Below are 18042 nucleotides of genomic sequence, written 5' to 3'. Positions count from 1 at the left end.
TTAAAAAAAAAAAAAAAAGTAAAAGGGCTGGGGATGTAAAAAATCCACATGTGGGAAGTTAGTGGTATATTTCTGTTGTGTCCATGGCATGGGAGGTTTCACAGATGTGGGAAGATAGCAAGACATGGTCATTGGCGATTGTGCGCTGTGTTTGCATGCTGTGGTGCACACAAGTAAAGGTTACACATGAGGCAAGAGCCCTTGGGCTGCAGACCTGCGACAAACCACAGAAGCTTCTTGAGCCTCAGTGTTTGCCCCACTTGTAGAAGGGGATTAACAACTCTATCAGCAGCTCTAGGGTGTGGTTATGAGGGAACAATGAGAACAGGAGTATTAAAGAAGCATATATGGTAGAAAGCACCACCCATATTTCAGGTCATCCTTAAGGGTAAAGACTGGGGATGAACAGGAGTGACACAGTGATCACAAGACAGGTAGGGGTTACCTGGTGTGGAAAGAAGAGGGTGACTCTCTCCTATCCTCCCTGCCAGCTTAATGCTGGTGCTACTCATGCCTGGTGGCTGGTCTTCAAGCCCTTTCTTTGATTCCATCCATCAGGAGCTTCATTGCAAACAACAGCTACCTAAAGTTGGAAAGGAATTTGTGAAAAGAAATAGTGAATATTAGGTTGTATTTTGAGAAGGTGCAGAGAGCTAGAAGCCCTACCATCATTGGGCACAAAAGCCAATGCCTGACCTCAGAAAAGTCACTTGGCTCCACTGTTTCTGTTGGCTGCATTGGTGGGATCCCCTGTGGATGTTGCTGACTTCCGAGTAAGTCTTGCACCGATGAGTCTGATAGACGAGGCCCAGATCAGCGCTTGTGTCCTAGCTGCAAGGGACTCAGCAGAGCACATGAGTTTTCTGGCTTCTGCCACAATGAGAAGATGCATATAATGTGAGAAATGACCAAGGTGTGAGAAGAGTTGCAGAGGCTTTGATGGCCACAGATGCCAAGTGTCTGCTGCACTACTCTAGTTTCTCATGTGAGGCTTCTAGCTTGTTTGTGGGCAACCCAGGGTGCAACGTGTTTGTGCCTCCAAGTCTGGGGGGTATGGTAGGATGGGTCCTACTCCTCTGGACAGGGAACAGGCCCTGTGGTGCTACAGTGTCAGACAAGCATGCTGCTATATCAGCAGGTGAGGTGGGAGATTTGAGTCAGACTGGACTGTTTTTGAGGATCTGAGGGGTGGATGGTGTTTGAGCTTGCCAGGCACTGGCTTTGGCCTTTGCTGTTACCTTTCCTGTCACCATCCACAGGCTCTGAGCTGGGAACTGACACACACACCTGCAGTGGCTGTCCTTTGAGCATACAAAGGATGCTTTTTTGTCATACAATGAAGACCCCATTGGAAACACACTGTAGGGAACTGACAAGTACAGGTGCCTGGGAGGCAGGGTGCCAGAGCTGTAGGCATAATGCAAGCATACATCCTGTCTAATAAGATGGGCTGGTAGGAGACAATTAGGGGTGTCAGCATCACCTACTCAGCATCACCTACTTATCCTACCTAGAATGAGAGATGAACATGAGCTTCTAAAGGGGAGATTTTACAACATTATCCCAGATGGGTAGAGGAAAGAGGAAGGTGCTTATGAGGGTGGAGACCACTGTTACTGACTCTGGGTTAGGAGGAGGTCTTTCACTGGGACCCCAGGAGAGGAGGACTTGTGTTTAGCATCCTCTCTGGGGTAGGATCCCCAGAGGGACCAGTCATATCCTCAGTGTACCAAGGGGACCTGGGTTGGCAAGACCCTCCATGGCTGCCACAGAACGCAAGTGCCTGCTGTCTCACTTTATAGGCTTTAAGAGAGGCTGACACCCTGATATCAAGGGTAGACTGAGGGTCAGGGAACTCTTCTGCAGCCTCCATTCATGAAGTGAAGACCTCCCAGTAATAACACTTAGGGTAGAGACTTGAACCTAGTGACCTGACTCATAGCGATGAAGGATGGGGAGAGAGGATACCTGACTCATAGCGATGAAGGATGCGGAGAGAGGATTTGTTTGCTATGGTTGCTGTAACAAAATATCACATATAGAATAGCTTAAACTGGATATTTATTTTCTCACAGTTTTGGGAGTCAGAAGTCTGATGTCAAAGTGTCCCTCTGAAAAGCTAGGGAAGGACCTGTTCCAGGCCTGTCTTCTGGGTTCTGGTAGTTCCTTAGCTCGGGCAGCATAACTCCAATTATCACACTGTGTTCTTTCTCCCTGTGTGCATCTGGTCAAATCTCCCTTTTTTATAAGGATGCCTTGTATTGGATAAGAAGCCTATTCTACTCCAGTATAGTCTTATCTTAACATCTACAAGGACTTTACTTCCCAATAAGGTACACTTGGAGGCACTGGTGATTAAGACTTCAACATAGAAATTTGAAGGGACCAATTCAACCTCCAACAGATGGGGCTCACATTCTGAACTTTGGAACACAATTCACACATGACTGACTCCTAGAATTATCTTGTTTCATCTTCTTACCACCCTGTGAACCTGGAGGACAGAGGAAGGCCTGAAGCAGTTCACTACCTGTGGCCAAGATGGTGAGTTTCCATACACCAGCGATGCCCAGAGATGCCTAGCTCGGTAGGCAGTCTGCTTCCCAGTTGTGACCACGGCAGGTTAACAGGCCTCCCCAAAGCTCTATGTCTCAGCTGAAATGGAAACAATGACAGCTTCCTGAGAACTTCCCTGAGGAGGGTCTCACCTAGCATAGGGCCGGAGCATCTAGCTAGCTCCCTTTCCGTTTCCCCCTGGAAGGCTCTGCAAGCAGAAATGCTTTCCTAGGTTGGGGGTGAGATCCTGACCAGGGCAGGCATCACAAGGGTAAAGGGCCTGCTCAAGGTCACTGAGCCTGTTCTTCTATCCTGTCCTCTCCACTGTCCTGGGTGACCCACAGGCCCTTGCTTCCCTTGCTGGACAGGGAAGCCACCTGCCACCCCCAGTGGTCCCTCTCATTCCCTTATATTTGTGCTAAGGATCTAGGGTCTGATGTGCATGGAGGGGCTGTAAAGCATCTGACCTTGTGCTAGGTGTTCAGTTGCTGAGACCCAGAGAGGGTCAGGGCTTTAGTTCTTCCTTCCAAAGACCTTTGTTCTTGGAAAGTGAGGTAGGACCTCAGGGAATGGTGGGAGGACAGGAAACAGGAACGAGGCACCACCGGGTCTGGGACAGAACTTTCAAACACCCCCATCTGAGGCCTTTTCTGAGGGGAAACTGAGCTCCAGGGAGGGGAGCTAACAAGCCAAGGTCAAATGTTGGATGATGCTGGGCACAAGAGGCCAGGCCTACAAAGGGCATCAGCCGTTCTGGGGCTTCAGGGGGAGGTGGTGGGTCCTTTAGGGGTCGGGTCTTGCTCCCAGGGCCGGAAGGGGTTTGTCTGCGAGGGTCGCCCCCCAGAGCTCAAAAGCAGAGCGGAGGCGAAAAGCAAGGTGGAGTGTGTCTGGGGGATTGTGGGAAATTGGGGCCGCGCACCCGCCCCCGGCGCAAAGCGGGCGCCCGGAGAAGGGGCGCGCTGGCGGTGGGGTCCTGCGGGCCCACACGGGCCGGGGCGGGTGAGTCACAGTCCGCCTGCTCCCATTGTGCGGCCGGGCGCGGCGGCAGAGCGGGGCGCAAGGAGGTGGAGCCGCGGGCTGCGGGCTCCGGCGCCTGCGTCCGCCCGGCCCGGTCTACGCGACGAGAGGCCGGACGGGAGCCCGGCGGCCGCGCCCCAGCGGGGAGGGACATGGGGCTCTGTGGGCCGCCCTGGTCCCGCAGGCTCCAGAGCCCCAAGGTACCGGGGCCGGGCGGGGCACGGCTGGGCGGAGCTCTGGGATGCACCGGGCGTGGCTGGGCCTGAGGGTGGGGGCTCAGCCCTGCGAAGATCCTGACCCCGCCCTCCTCCTCCAGGGCTCCCCAGTAGGCCCCCGCAGCGCCCCCTTCTTTCCTGGGGCTCAGGGCCCTCAGTGAACCAGAGCCTACGAGCTGCGCTCCCGGCCATGGCCAACGGAGTGATCCCGCCGCCCGGGGGCGCCTCCCCCCTGCCCCAGGTGACTGATGCGCGGGGGTGGGGAAAGAGGAGCGGGAGGGACCAGTGGAGGGCACCGCCAGCGTGACCTCTGGAGACCCTGGGCTTCCAGATCCAGGAGCTGCGACAGGCTGGGGGCAGGGAGAAAGAGGGGGTCTTTGATGTTATTCAGATGCGTGGTCTTGTCTCCTGCCAAGGCCTGGCAGCCTGGAGGGGCTGCTTTCTTCCCTGTTGACCCAGGCACAGGGACCAGGTGCTGTTGAGGATGGAGCTCGTGGTTGCCCAACCCCAAAGGAGGGCGTGGAGTGTCCTTGGGGGTGGGCATCTGTGGGCCAGGGATCCTTAGGGGAGACTCTGTGGGCCTGCAGGTCCGGGTGCCCTTGGAGGAGCCCCCTCTGAGTCCAGACGTGGAGGAGGAGGATGACTTGGGCAAGACCTTGGCTGTGAGCAGGTTTGGAGACCTCATCAGCAAGACCCCTGCCTGGGACCCCGAGAAGCCCAGCCGCAGCTACAGCGAGCGGGACTTTGAGTGTGGGTAGCTCAGGGACCCCTAGTGTGGCCAACTCACCACCATCACTTCATCGCCACCATCACCGCCCTCACCTCCAGCTTGGTCACCCAGTTCTATCCTGTGCTGGACACCAGCTGGGCCACCATATCCTGTCATCCTGCCACCCTCACCCATCGCCTGTCCGCCTGCCAGGGGAGATGGACCCCCTGATCAGGGGAGGAGTAGGGACCCAGGCCGAGGCCTCATCTGTTGACCTTCATCTATCCCTACAGCCCTGCTCACTATCCTCTGCCTCCTCGGATCTCTCTGCTCTTTCCCTTCTTGCTGTGTCACATGTCCCCCTGCAGCCTCTGTTATGTGACCTCCCTTCTCCATCACTCCTGTACCACTCTCCCAGGCCAACTGAGTGTGGAGCCAGGTGCTGGGAGAGCTTCAGAGGAGGGACCAGGGCACTCTTGTTTGAGGCCTTGAGCTAGAATAAAGTGTGTGCCCCTTGGGTGGGGAGGGCCCCCTTCTGCTGCTGTGGGAGCCTTAACCTGCTCTCCTGCACCTCCAGTTCACCGGCACACATCCCACCATACCCATCACCCGCTCTCAGCGCGCCTGCCTCCACCCCACAAGCTGCGGCGACTGCCCCCCACCTCTGCCCGGCACACCAGGAGAAAGAAGAAGAAGGAGAAAACCTCTGCTCCCCCCTCGGAGGGGACCCCACCCATCCAGGAAGAGGGGGGAACTGGAGCTGATGAAGAGGAGGAGGAAGAAGAGGAAGAGGAAGGGGAGTCTGAGGCAGAACCCGTGGAGCCCCCACCCTCAGGTTCTCCACAGAAAGCCAAGGTGTGGACCTGCCCCTTGAAGAAGGTTGGAGGCCCTCTTCTGAGGAGCAAGGCTTCTGGGGGAAGATGTGGAGAGCACGGAAGAGTGTACAGTGGGCAGTGGGTGGCAGGGCCCAGCTCATGCTTGGCCTTCTGTCCACAGTTCTCCATTGGAAGCGATGAGGATGACAGTCCAGGCCTCTCTGGGAGGGCAGTGTACACCAAACCCCTGCCCTCTGCGACCCTGTGCTCAGACCAGAGCCCCCAGCACACTGTCAGGTACTGTTCCCTGTCCCCAGTTAGCAGGACCCAGCCCACCCCAGAACAGTAGGGCTCATAGCCCCCAGCAGTTCCCTCCTTCCTGACCTCAAAGAACGTAACACCCCACCTCCCATGTGACTTCCACAGGAAGAGAAGGGGCAGCATTGTCCATGTAGCTTGAAAGAAAAGGGGAGAGGATGAGGGGAAAAATAGGGAAGAGCAGAGTGAAGTAGAGCTTGTCAAACATGGGATGTTGGAGTGACAAGGATGGGTTGCTGTGGGAGGAGGTGGGCTAGAGAGGGAGGAGGACCAGCAAGATGGGCACAGGGCACCTGTGTCTAGCGCCCCGTTGTCCACTCCAGGCCCTGAGCTGGTGGGAGGTACTGGAACCCCAGCTGGGCATCTTCCCCCTTTTCCCTGTCAAGCCCACAGCTGTGTGTTGCCTTCCCAGCTCCCCCAGTCCCCGGGCCCGGGCCGCCCGAATCGCTATGGAGAAGGGCCGGCCCTGGAGCCCATCAGCCAGTTATGACCTGCGAGAGCGACTGTGTCCAGGCAGTGCCCTGGGCAACCCAGCTGGCCCAGAGCAGCAGGTGCCCACAGACGAGGCGGAGGCCCAGATGCTGGGCTCTGCGGACTTGGATGACATGAAGAGTGAGTGAGACCCTGTGGCATTCCCCACGGCCCACTCCCCCAGGCTTCTAGCCTGCCAGGGGTCTCAAAGAAGCCTGTGCTGTCCTGCAACCAGGGCTCAGTTCCTCTGCAGTGTCCCTGTCTGCTGGGCTGTGGCCAGTGACAGGAAGCTTACCACCTCGCCATGCCACCTCTCGTTGCCAGAGTCGAGACTTCCCTTCGTGACATTGCTTCCCTTTGCCTGATTCTGTCCTCTGAGTCACTCTGGAATAAGGCAGCCCTCTCCCACATGCATTAGAGGGCATGCTGACCTCTCCTGACTCGTTTTATCCCCTCGCATTTTACTTCCGTCCAGCCAGCCCCTGGAACCCGAGCCTCCTGCCCAGCCCCTGCTTCTCTCCGTGCCAGGCCTTCCTCCCGCCAGGCCCACCACCCTTGGCTGGCCTGGCTGTGATGTCGGCACATTCCTTCCATCCTATCAGTGCCCTGGCTTCAGTGCCACCTGTCATCACCCACAGGGCTCTGTGCCCAGGCCAGGGGCATCACTGATTCCACCCTCCTCCTCCTCCTCCTCCTCAGAACTACAGGGTGTGGGCGGGGGGTGGGGAGGGTAGGGCTTTGAGCTCAGTACGTCATGGAAAGTTGCCAGGGCCTGAGGACAGGGACAGGAACAATCCGATGCCAGTGGTAGCAGCGGCAATAGTGGCAGTGGGTTGGGGAGGGTCACGCAGAGGGTGTGTGGAAGCAGCAGACTTGGGGACGTGAGGAGTTGGTTTCAGCAGGCTACGCCACCTCCAGCCCATCTTGGACAGAGACCACTGCTCTCCAGGCTTCCACATTTGGGGAGAGCTGGGGTTCTGAGAGGTCGCATGGGGCAGTGACAAGCTTGCTGGACAAGGACATGGAGCCCAATGGGGCACTGAACTCTGGGCTTGAGGACATTGGGGGCCAGAACCTTGGGGAGAATCCAGCCCCCAGCCCTCACAACTTGCTGGCCTCAGAGGATTTAGAGATGTTTGTGCTGGACTTTGAGGACTATGGCCTGTGGGAGCCCATCAAGGTTCACCCAAGCCCCATGGCAGGGGCAGCTGCTTGTGAGTAACTGGGTGGCCAGCCTCTCCCCTCTGCCCTAGCTGCTGGCTAGGGCAGGGGCATGGGGGAGGAAGGGGAAGAAGTTACTCAAGGTTGCAGAATGTGTACCCGGGAGGCGGGGATTTGGGTGCTGAGAGTGGACATACCCAAGTGTTGGGGCTTCATGTCTAGGGGCTGTGTCAGTAAGGGACAGTGGCCACGGTAGGGACTGGTGTGTCCAGTTGGGAGCTTGGACTAAGTTGGGGTTTCTTTGTTGGGACTTGGCCAGTGGTCCCCAGTGTGACTGTGGACTTGTCTTCTTCCTTCCTGAGAGTCAGCCTCCTAATCTAGCCAGTGGCCACATTGGATTATGTGGTCCTGGCAGCATGATCCCTTGGTGACAGTGGCAACCACCAGGTAGACCATTTGGGCAGAGCAGGGCTGGATTCTCTGGGCCATGACCTCTAGGCCTGAGTGGGACCCCAGGATTGCTGAGCCCACTGTTTGCACAGGTCATCGGCTGGAGGACAACCCTGGTGTGCGGCGCCACCTGGTGAAGAAGCCGTCGCGGACTCAGGGTGGGAGGGGCAGCCCCAGTGGCCTGGCCCCCATCCTGCGCAGGAAGAAGAAAAAGAAGAAGCTGGACCGGAGGCCTCATGAGGTGCAGGATTCTGAGGGGATGGGGCTGCAGCTTCCACACCACGCTGGCTGTGTCTTTCTTCTACTGCCTCCCTGGTGGCCCCCAAGCCCATACCTTGGCTCCTGCCACAGGTGTTCGTGGAGCTGAATGAGCTGATGCTGGACCGAAGCCAGGAGCCCCACTGGCGGGAGACCGCCCGCTGGATCAAGTTTGAAGAAGATGTTGAGGAGGAGACTGAGCGCTGGGGAAAGCCTCACGTCGCCTCGCTTTCCTTCCGCAGCCTCCTGGAGCTCAGGAGGACCATTGCCCAGGGTAGGGGTCTTCAGGCCTGGCCTGGGCTGCTGGCCCTCCTCACAATTGCAGGGCTCAGCCTAGGCCAGGTTGCCTGGTACCTAAGACTTCTCCCTAGAGTTCTAGGCGAGATCTGGCCACCACTTTGGGGCCATGGAGTCTGACCACTTGAGCAGCCCATAAGCTGATGGCCAGGCTGTGTACTGGTGCCTAGAACTGTATCTGGGCCTTAGCAGGTGTTTAGTACCAGTGTTGCAGATTAACTCGTGCCTGGCCCTTCCATGGTGAGGAGAGCTCTGCTGCTCTCCTGCCCTTGTTCTTGCATCCCTCCTCCTAGCTGTCTGCAGCCACATGGGACTGTACCTGCCTGGGTTCATCAGGTGCTTGGCTCCCCTAGTGCTTCTGCCTGCTCTTGGGGAGCAGGACAGTGTAGGGGTGGTTTGCCTGTCTGACAGGGCATGCCTTCCCCTGGCTGTATCCTAGGAGCGGCCCTCCTGGACCTGGAGCAAACCACCCTGCCGGGCATTGCACACCTTGTGGTGGAGACCATGATCGTGTCAGACCAGATCCGTCCAGAAGACAGGGCCAGTGTCCTGCGTACCCTGCTTCTGAAACACAGGTGTGGGCAGGGTCCCCCAGAGGTCTGTCCAGTTCACCTGCCCTTCCAGGAGCACAGACTCTCAGCCTCCTCCTGAGTACCTGAAGTGACGGGGAGCTCACTCTTCTTCAATTATTAGAAAGTTCTTACACAGAGGCAGAAAAGTGGCCGTCCCAATCCTCCTATTACAATTTTGACCTCGGTATACCATGAACCCCTTTTCCTAACCCTCCTTGCTTCCCATTGTCCAGCCATCCCAATGATGACAAGGACAGTGGCTTCTTCCCCCGAAACCCATCGAGCTCCAGCATGAACTCAGTCTTGGGGAATCATCACCCAACCCCTAGCCATGGACCTGATGGGGCAGTGCCGACGATAGCCGATGACTTGGGGGAGCCAGCCCCGCTCTGGCCACATGACCCTGATGCCAAAGAGGTTAGTGACTTTGCTCTGGCCCGGGCTGGGGGATTGAGAAGACATCCAGTTGGAATTGAGGTCGTCAGTGACTACATGCCTAGTGTCATGCTAGGCACATGGGGGAATCTGTAGGTGACATGCACAAGGGGTCCTCGGGCTGGAGACACAGGGTTTAAATGCAATGATGTGGGGTCCATGGGAGTCACTGAGACAAGAGAGGGTTATGGTATGTGTGGCTTGGAGGTGGGGTCCAGATCCTGGGCTGGAGCAAGGGATGGGAGGGTCTGCCATGGCCTTCGGTCTGGGTCCCAGCCCTATTCCAGTTCTGCGTCCTCAGAAGCCCCTCCACATGCCTGGGGGAGACAGTCACCGGGGGAAGAGCCTGAAGCTGCTGGAGAAAATCCCTGAGGACGCTGAGGCCACGGTCGTGCTCGTGGGTGAGGAGGGCTTTGGGACTGCTGCTGGTCCCCCTAGCACCCCTGGGAGAAGTAGAACAAAAGCAACCCTCATTTAACACTGCCAGTATCCCCCACTGCTAAATTGTGATAAATACACAGGTGAATAGACTCCTTTAGGTTGGGGTTTCTTTGTGCGATGCACAGGCTGCTCAACTGTGGATGATAGCCCTGCACCTGCTCTCCAGGGCTTGCCTGCCGGCTTCCCAGCACCCTCTGCGTTCTTCCTCCCTTAGGCTGTGTGCCATTCTTGGAGCAGCCAGCAGCGGCGTTTGTGCGGCTGAGCGAGGCTGTGCTGTTAGAGTCTGTGCTTGAGGTCCCCGTCCCTGTTCGCTTCCTCTTTGTGATGCTGGGGCCCAGCCACACCAGTACGGACTATCACGAGCTTGGGCGCTCCATTGCTACCCTCATGTCGGACAAGGTGGGCCCGGCACCCCCAGGCTGGGTGGGCTTGCTACCCCAGTCCCCTGGCCTGTGCTTGTCCCTGGCCCTCTCATTCCCCACAAGGCTGCCCATGGAATCGAGGGTGGTGATGCCTCCAAGGAAGGCATGCTCAGGAGTGTGGTCAAGGGAGCTATTGGCTCAGGGTAGAAAAGGGGGCCTGGGTGGAGGGGTTGATAACGTGGGGGAGAGGAAGCCCAGCCTCAGAACCTCAGATAATGAGACTTGAATGGGGGCTGCTATGTTGATCTTTGTTGTAGCTTCTCCTGGGCTTGGATTTGAGAGTCTTCTAGTCTTCCCATATTGGGAAGATTTGTTAGTCTGTAGCTTATGGGTGCTGCCCAGTCAGAGTGGCCCTGGAGGTCCCAACTGTGACTGGCTGTATCACTTTTGATCCTTCATGTAGGAAAGAGGAGGCCCCAAGGGAAAGAGGGGGTCTTTGGGAGAGCCAGCTAGCGGCCCTCAGGTACCTGGCTGCTGGCCTTCGAGGATGTGTACCAGCATTTCGACAGCTGTGTGGTTGGGCTGGATCGGTGCAGCTGCCCAGCCACCCACCACATGGCTCTGTGACCCCAGCTCACCTAGTTCTCCTCCCAGGGGCTTGCTCAGCTCTTTGCCGAGAGCCATGGTCTTCTCCTCCACAGCTGTTTCATGAGGCTGCCTACCAGGCAGATGACCGGCAGGACCTCTTGAGTGCCATCAGCGAGTTCCTGGATGGCAGCATTGTGATCCCTCCATCAGAGGTGGAGGGCCGTGACCTGTTGCGCTCGGTAGCCGCCTTCCAGCGTGAGCTGCTGAAGAAGCGGAGGGAGCGCGAGCAGACCAAAGTCGAGATGACCACCCGGGGAGGCTACGTGGCCCCTGGGAAAGGTCAGACCCTTTGGGGTTGTGTCCCCTGACACACACTCCCCATCCCAGGCCTAACGCTGTGACCCCAGGCCTGTGCAGACACCCGAGTCCTTTGCGCTGACCCCAGGTCATGGGCTGTGCAGGGCTAAGGCCAGGGACCCAAGCACGAGGGAGCGGTCCATGTTTCAGCAGCTCCTTGTTCCCCCAGAGCTATCTTTGGAGTTGGGGGGCTCTGAGGCAGTCCCTGAAGATGACCCCCTGCTGCGGACAGGCTCGGTGTTTGGGGGGCTTGTCCGGGATGTGAAGCGCCGGTACCCACACTACCCCAGTGACCTGCGGGACGCCCTGCACTCGCAGTGTGTGGCCGCTGTGCTCTTCATATACTTCGCAGCCCTCAGCCCTGCCATCACCTTTGGGGGTCTGCTAGGTGAGGGGTGGTGGGGGCTCAGGGGTTCCTGTGTTCAGTTTGGGGACCCACTGTCACCTGTGAGGTTCCTGGGTCAGTGTCCCCGGAATCATCATAGCTGGTGGTTGGAGGGAGCAGGGAAGGTGGTATCACCTCATCTGCTAGATAGGGGGCCCCAGGAATCACTTTTGGGGGGCTAGAGAGCGAGGGAGTGGAAAAGATGCTAGGGGTGCTGTCCTGGAGGGCACTGGCAAGATCGGGGGTGGGGAGAGGCCCTGGTATCACTCTGGGAGCTGCTGTACTTTTGCTGGGGTCCCCAGTTTAGGATAAGGTGATGGGGAGAGTTAGGAAGAGCTGGGCCAGGTGCCTACTGACCCTTCCTGCCCCAGGAGAGAAGACGGAGGGGCTGATGGGTGTGTCCGAGCTGATTGTGTCCACAGCTGTGCTGGGCATCCTCTTCTCTCTGCTGGGGGCCCAGCCCCTGCTCGTGGTCGGCTTCTCCGGACCACTGCTTGTCTTTGAAGAAGCCTTCTTCAAGGTGAAACCTGCCTTCTGCTCCCAGGCCCTGGCTGGCCCCTCCCTCTTTCCCTGTGCCCTCTTTTGGTTGGGTGATGGTCCCTGCAGTCTCAGGTACCTCTCCTCCCATCCTATGGGGTGTAGAGGTCTAGGGTGTAGCAGCTGTGGGCAACCTCCTCATTCTCTGCCTCCAGTTTTGCCAAGCCCAGGAGCTGGAGTACCTCACGGGCCGCGTGTGGGTTGGTCTCTGGCTGGTGGTGTTTGTCCTCGCCCTGGTGGCTGCTGAAGGCAGCTTCCTGGTCCGCTACATCTCGCCTTTCACCCAGGAGATTTTCGCTTTCCTCATCTCGCTCATTTTCATCTATGAGACCTTCCATAAGCTCTACAAGGTGATGGTCCAGAGTGGGCAGGTGGACTGGGGTCTGGGTAGAGTCTTTGGGAGGATGGGGGTTGATGGAGCACTGAGGACAGAGGGGACAAGAAGAGGGGCTGTGTTGGGTGTGAGTGTGTGGGATCAAGGCTGGCTCTGGAGGGGAGGGACTCAGACCTGGAGGGTGACTGTTCTAAGCTCTAGGCAATGGTGGTGTGGTGTGGTATGGTGTGATGTGGTGTGGTGTGGGGTGTGTGTGTGTGTGTGTGTGTGTGTGTGTGTGTGTGTATGTGATTGCAGGAAGTCTGTCACATTGGCTCTGCAGCTGTTTAAGGGGCCACCCTCACCTTTACAGGTGCACCAAGGTGATGAACTCAGGGTCACCTACCCAGGTGACTGAAAAGTGTCTTTGTCATCCACACTCAGGTGTTCACAGAGCACCCACTGCTGCCATTCTACCCCCCTGAGGGGGCCCCAGATGCCAGTGGCCTGGAGCTGAACAGCAGTGCCCTGCCTCCCACTGACGGGCCATCCGGCCCCAGGAACCAGCCCAACACGGCTCTGCTGTCCCTCATTCTCATGCTGGGGACCTTCCTCATCGCCTTCTTCCTGCGCAAGTTTAGGAACAGCCGCTTCCTGGGCGGCAAGGTGTGTGGCTTCTGGGTAATGGATCCTGTGATTGCTGCTGTCATGGTCATGCTGTGCTTCTGACAGCCTGTGGGCCTGGGCCATCGGAGGCCCCATACCAGTGGAAGGCTCCTCCTTGGGCTCTTCTTACTTCCCCCAGAGATGTTTCACAGGGACAGGGATGCTCTGGGCCTGGCTGTCACCCCTGGGAGGGGCTCAGAGTGATGGGTGGGACTTCTGGGCATCAGTCTGCCCCACCCCTGCAGGCACGCCGCCTCATCGGGGACTTCGGGATCCCCATCTCCATCTTGGTGATGGTCCTGGTGGACTACTCCATCACAGACACCTACACCCAGGTGAGCCTGGCCTCTGCTTCTCACCAGGGCCTGGGCACCGACCCATCACCATTGACCCTGGGTCCTGCAGGAGCCACACTGCGGGGGGGTTAGGGCTGGGGCTCTAGGAGCAGTCTGGGATGGTGCCGTGCGGGGGCGGGAGGGAGGAGTGCCGAGGCGCAGGTGTGGCTGGGGCAGGATGATGGTCTCCCCAGGCTTGGTCTCCTCAGTGCTCCCAAACTTGAAGGAGAGGGAGATACTTTGTTTCCCTGCCCCCTACCAGGCCCTTGGAGGCAGTGCCTTTGGATAACGCAGAATGAATTTCTCCCAGTTTCCCCGGAGTCCTGGGACTGGGGACACAGAGCTTGGTGGGAACAACTGCTGTGTGGGCTTCCCGTATCTTGAACCCTGTCTTCCTTCCTGCCATACAGAAGCTGACAGTGCCCACAGGGCTCTCCGTGACCTCCCCCCACAAGCGCACGTGGTTCATCCCACCTCTGGGCAGTGCCCGTCCTTTCCCGCCCTGGATGATGGTGGCAGCGGCTGTCCCTGCCCTGCTGGTTCTCATCCTCATATTCATGGAGACGCAGATCACAGCGTGAGAGGGCTGGGGACACTGAGGGAGAAGAGGAGGGCCAGGCCAGGGCCAGGGTCTTGGCCTGGCTTCTGGGTTAAGGCAGTGGCCTCTTACTGGTCTGGGGGTGCCAGGGGGTGGGAGCAGTGCCAGGCCGTGGGGGGGGGAGCCTGTTTCTGGAAGGGGTGAGGAGGTGGGAAATGCGAGGAGCACTGGTCCTGGTTGGGGGGGGCAGGGCTTGTGCACTGCCTACGGTTTTCCTGGGATGGCTTGATATAATCCGTCTGTCACCACCGCTGTTTGCAGGGTGGCACTTGACAGTCCTCAGAACACCGACAGGCTGTTATCTCTCTCTCTCAGGATGCTCAAATGTATCTCATTTGGGTTAAACCAAAATAACGTGGTGAGATCTGGCATCTGGCTTTTGTGGTACTTTAGATATTCACAGTATGGGAATTTGGCTCAAGTTTGTTGCAATTTGAGAACTTCAGTTTGGGAACTTGAAAGAGGAAGTTGGCAGGGGCTGGGGAGGACTGCTGTCTGCGTGTCCCTCCCCCTGTGTGTGTGTGTGTGTGTGTGTGTGTGTGTGGGCACGTGTATGCATGTGCTGTGCCCACCCAGACCAGGCCAGCCACCTGACCCTGTCCCCCCTGCAGGCTCATTGTCAGCCAGAAAGCCAGAAGGCTGCTCAAGGGTTCCGGCTTTCACCTCGACCTGCTGCTTATTGGCTCCCTTGGTGGCCTTTGCGGGCTCTTTGGGTTGCCCTGGCTCACAGCTGCCACCGTCCGCTCTGTCACCCATGTCAACGCACTGACGGTGATGCGCACTGCCATCGCTCCTGGTGACAAGCCTCAGATCCAGGAGGTGCGGGAGCAGAGGGTCACCGGGGTGCTCATCGCCAGCCTCGTGGGTGAGCCCGGCCTCCCCACAGCCCTGCCTTCTAGGGCTCCCCAGCTAGAATTCTGTCTAGCCCAGGCTTGATATAGGTCCTCTCTGAAGCTGCCATGTGTCTTGTCCAGTTGTCCCTCTTAGCCCTTTGACACTCTACCAGTCCTTTCCCAACCCTTTTCCTGTTTCTGTACCCTGCTTCATCTTTTCTTGCTCATGAGGCCCAGCTGATTGGTCAGAAGGTCCCTGTCCCCTCATGCCTAGGCCATGTGTCTTCACGGGGCCATCTGAGGGGTCAGGTAGGTCTGTGTCACCTCCTCCAGGCCTGTCCATCGTCATGGGGGCTGTGCTGCGCCGGATCCCATTGGCTGTGCTTTTTGGGATTTTCCTGTACATGGGGGTCACGTCACTGTCTGGTATCCAGTTGTCCCAGCGTCTGTTGCTCATCCTTATGCCGGCAAAACACCATCCTGAGCAGCCCTATGTGACCAAGGTCAGGTCAGGAGGCACGGAGGAGGGGAGGTGAGGTGGGGTGATGGGGAGAGGATCCAGAGGGATCCCTGGGCCAGAGACAAACAGGAGGAGCACGGAAGATTATGGGCAGTCAAGTCCCCCAGTGTGTGGGTGGGAGCAGACTGGCTGCTGGGTGGTGAGGCCTCTGCCCGCCCCCCAGGTGAAGACGTGGCGGATGCACCTGTTTACCTGCATTCAGCTGGGCTGCATCGCACTGCTCTGGGTGGTCAAATCCACAGCGGCTTCTCTCGCCTTTCCCTTCCTGCTGCTGCTCACCGTGCCTGTGAGGCGGTGCCTTCTGCCCAGGCTCTTCCAGGACAGGGAGTTGCAGGCGGTAAGGGATGGTGGCACGGGGTGGCTTGGGCAGTGGAGTCAAGATACCTGGGTTTCAATCTCTGCTGAGCCACCCGCTGGTTTGTTTGACCTCAGAGAAGTTATCTAACCTTTGGAAATTGTATTTTTATCTCTGTAATGGGGCTGATGATAGATTCTACCTTCCAGGACTGTTGTGAGGATTAAATACTAATCCAGGTAAAGTACGTAGTGTGATGATTTGGCTCAAGACAAGCAGGGACTGCTGAGGACAAGTTGTGTGCTCTGAAAAAAGCATCTTGCTGAGGGACAGACAAGGAGAGGCAGTAAGATGCTGAATCCATCTTGAGCACTGTCACCTAGGGGAAGGAAGGGCCTTTCAGAACCAGGGATTGAGTTTGGGACCTTGCATTTGCCAGGCAGGCACTTATGCCACTGAGCTATCTCCTTGGCCCAGGAAGGGTCTTTCTTGCAATTCATCCATACTCAAAAGTTGGCATGCAGAGGTGCTGCAGGGACTAGAATTTGCCCCAGGGAGAAACTTGCTGTGCAATAGTTGGTGTGATTGTTAGTATTATTTGGAGGTGCCAAGTAATGGGGAGGGTGACCTGAAGATTTTGGCCAAGGGACGTGCTTCAGTCTGGCATCATGGTCTCTGCAGAGACTGAGCCTCTCTCCCCCCAGGAAGTTCTGGGAACAGGAAGGGCTGTTGGTTGGCTATGGGCAGCTGGAAGGGATGAGGCCCCCTCCCTGCCCCCCCAAACCTGTGCTCCTTTCTCCAGCTGGACTCAGAAGATGCTGAACCAAACTTCGACGAGGATGGCCAAGATGAGTACAACGAGCTGCACATGCCTGTGTGACCCTCAAGGATGGTGCCCCTCACAGACCCACACCAGGGCCCTAGGCAGAGCCCCATGCCAGGGCAAGGGCGCTCCTCCATGTGCCCGGAGCCACTGCTGATGCCAGGCCAGAGTGACATCTCTGACTTCAGCCCAGGGCCTTTCACAGATCACACCGGCACAGGCTTTGAGCTTATTATAACCACACTCCTTGTCTTGTGTCTGCCTCATTTCTTTGTCCATCTCTGGTTTTGGCAGGGTTGATGGATTGCAGGTCAGATAGATTCCTTGTCCATCTCATTGGACGAATTCCTGTATCAGGGTCCTGAAAACCTGGCAGCAGTTTGAGGAAAGGAGTCTGGGGTGGGGGCGGGGAGGAAGGGGAGAATCAAGACAGAAGGTCAGAACAGAGCCTTATCACCCCCTACTCCAAGTCCCCCACAAGTACAAGGTCTGCTCAAGGTCACATGCTCTGCATAGCGACGCGGAGGAGATGGCAGAGGAGGGGTTGCTCCATCTTAGCCACAAGGGAAATCAGAGGTCCTGGATGGTGTGGGGAATGGAAAATGTTTATCTTTTCTTGCGCCTGAGGAGTAGGGACAGCTGCCCTGTGTCCTAGACGCCAGGGTGGCATCTTGTGGATCATTTTAAATTCTTCTGGCTTAAAAGTGGGGCAATTCTGGGATTCCTGAAGCCACTCCTTGTACAGCAGTTTCTGTTTTGCCAGAAATAACCTGAGAGGCCTCAAGGAGGGTGAAAACAGGAGCCCCTTGCGTCACAGTTGCTAGGCAACCGGCAGCCTAAAGGAGCCGGCGGTCCGCGTGCTGCCCTCTGGTGGTCGCTCTCGAGCATTGCAGGCTCTGTCCCGGCTGAGCAAGCGTAGCGAGGCCATCTGGTGGACCCGCTGCCATCTGAGGTCGCTCCTCCTGGGGAGACCGGCGGTGTCCGGTGGGAGGTCTGCAGCTCCGAGCATGAGGCCACGGCCCTCTCAGCCCCATGCTGGTTGTCCTCTGCGGAGCTCTCTTTGCCCCTTTTTCTGTTAGGCGTTCAGGCCAGTAATTCGTGCCCCGAAACCGCTCAGAAGGGGCAGTACACACCGCTGCCAGGCTGTTTGTTGTGTTCCTAAGGAGGCGCTGAGCCTTCCAGCTGTCCTGGCTTAGCATCCAGCTCCAAGCATTTCATTCTAGATTCCAGCAGCCCCACTCTCTGGCGCCCCGGTGCATCTCGCTGCATAAGGCCCTTGGCCGATGTGAGGGCAAGATCTCTTTTCCCATAAATTGGCCAAGGTGAAGTGGAATATCATAAGAACTTTGCCAAGAAACAAAGCGAAGGTCAGTTGCAAAACCTAGGCCACCATGCAGGGCCGGCCCCAAGCGTGGAGATGGCAGGGCCTGTTCAGTCGGGCTTGGCTAGGAGGTCTCACGTGGATCCTTCACTGTATTTCCCTAACCTATATCCCTGTTCAGGGTCTCTATTTTGCTGGGCTTTCTGATTGCTCGGGAAGGGACTTTCTTTGACCACCCTAAGAAGTGCCTGGACTCTTCCTTGGATATGGCTTGTGCCAGTCATCTGTGCTTGGCCAATAGTTGAGAAGCGTGGGTCTTGCTCAGTTGCAAAAGAAGAGCTACAAGGGGAGGGGGCACTGATAGAACTTGGCCCTGGGTGTTGAAGGATCAGGG

At 57.4% G+C, this 18042-nt stretch overlaps 1 protein-coding gene across 3 annotated transcripts; it reads left to right on the top strand.

Moving 5' to 3' along the window:
* The first annotated feature begins 2446 nt into the window (after window positions 1-2446).
* On the top strand, window positions 2447-16605 carry Slc4a3 (solute carrier family 4 member 3). 3 transcript variants are annotated; one of them, XM_023723063.1, is made up of 23 exons: window positions 2447-2544; window positions 3890-4029; window positions 4376-4538; window positions 5075-5352; window positions 5494-5609; window positions 6043-6242; window positions 7805-7953; window positions 8064-8244; window positions 8707-8842; window positions 9073-9256; window positions 9576-9675; window positions 9930-10114; window positions 10779-11004; window positions 11192-11410; window positions 11779-11927; window positions 12100-12294; window positions 12702-12923; window positions 13169-13258; window positions 13669-13835; window positions 14468-14721; window positions 15023-15192; window positions 15373-15546; window positions 16307-16605. In XM_023723063.1, the coding sequence occupies exons 2-23, from the start codon at window positions 3979-3981 to the stop codon at window positions 16382-16384; spliced, it is 3687 nt and encodes a 1228-aa protein (XP_023578831.1). In that variant the 5' UTR covers window positions 2447-2544; window positions 3890-3978; the 3' UTR covers window positions 16385-16605. The 3 variants fall into 3 exon arrangements, with proteins under 3 accessions (XP_023578831.1, XP_023578832.1, XP_004638226.1); XM_023723064.1 differs by lacking the exon at window positions 2447-2544 and adding an exon at window positions 3492-3555; XM_004638169.1 differs by lacking the exon at window positions 2447-2544 and adding an exon at window positions 3612-3773 and having other exon boundaries at window positions 16307-16593.
* The last annotated feature ends 1437 nt before the right edge of the window (window positions 16606-18042 follow it).

Source organism: Octodon degus, unplaced genomic scaffold (genome assembly GCF_000260255.1).
Source record: "Octodon degus isolate 3935 unplaced genomic scaffold, OctDeg1.0 scaffold00096, whole genome shotgun sequence".
Lineage (NCBI taxonomy): Eukaryota > Metazoa > Chordata > Mammalia > Rodentia > Octodontidae > Octodon > Octodon degus.
The sequence above is the reverse complement of the archived record's forward strand: the minus strand, read 5'-3'. Positions and strand labels throughout refer to the sequence as shown.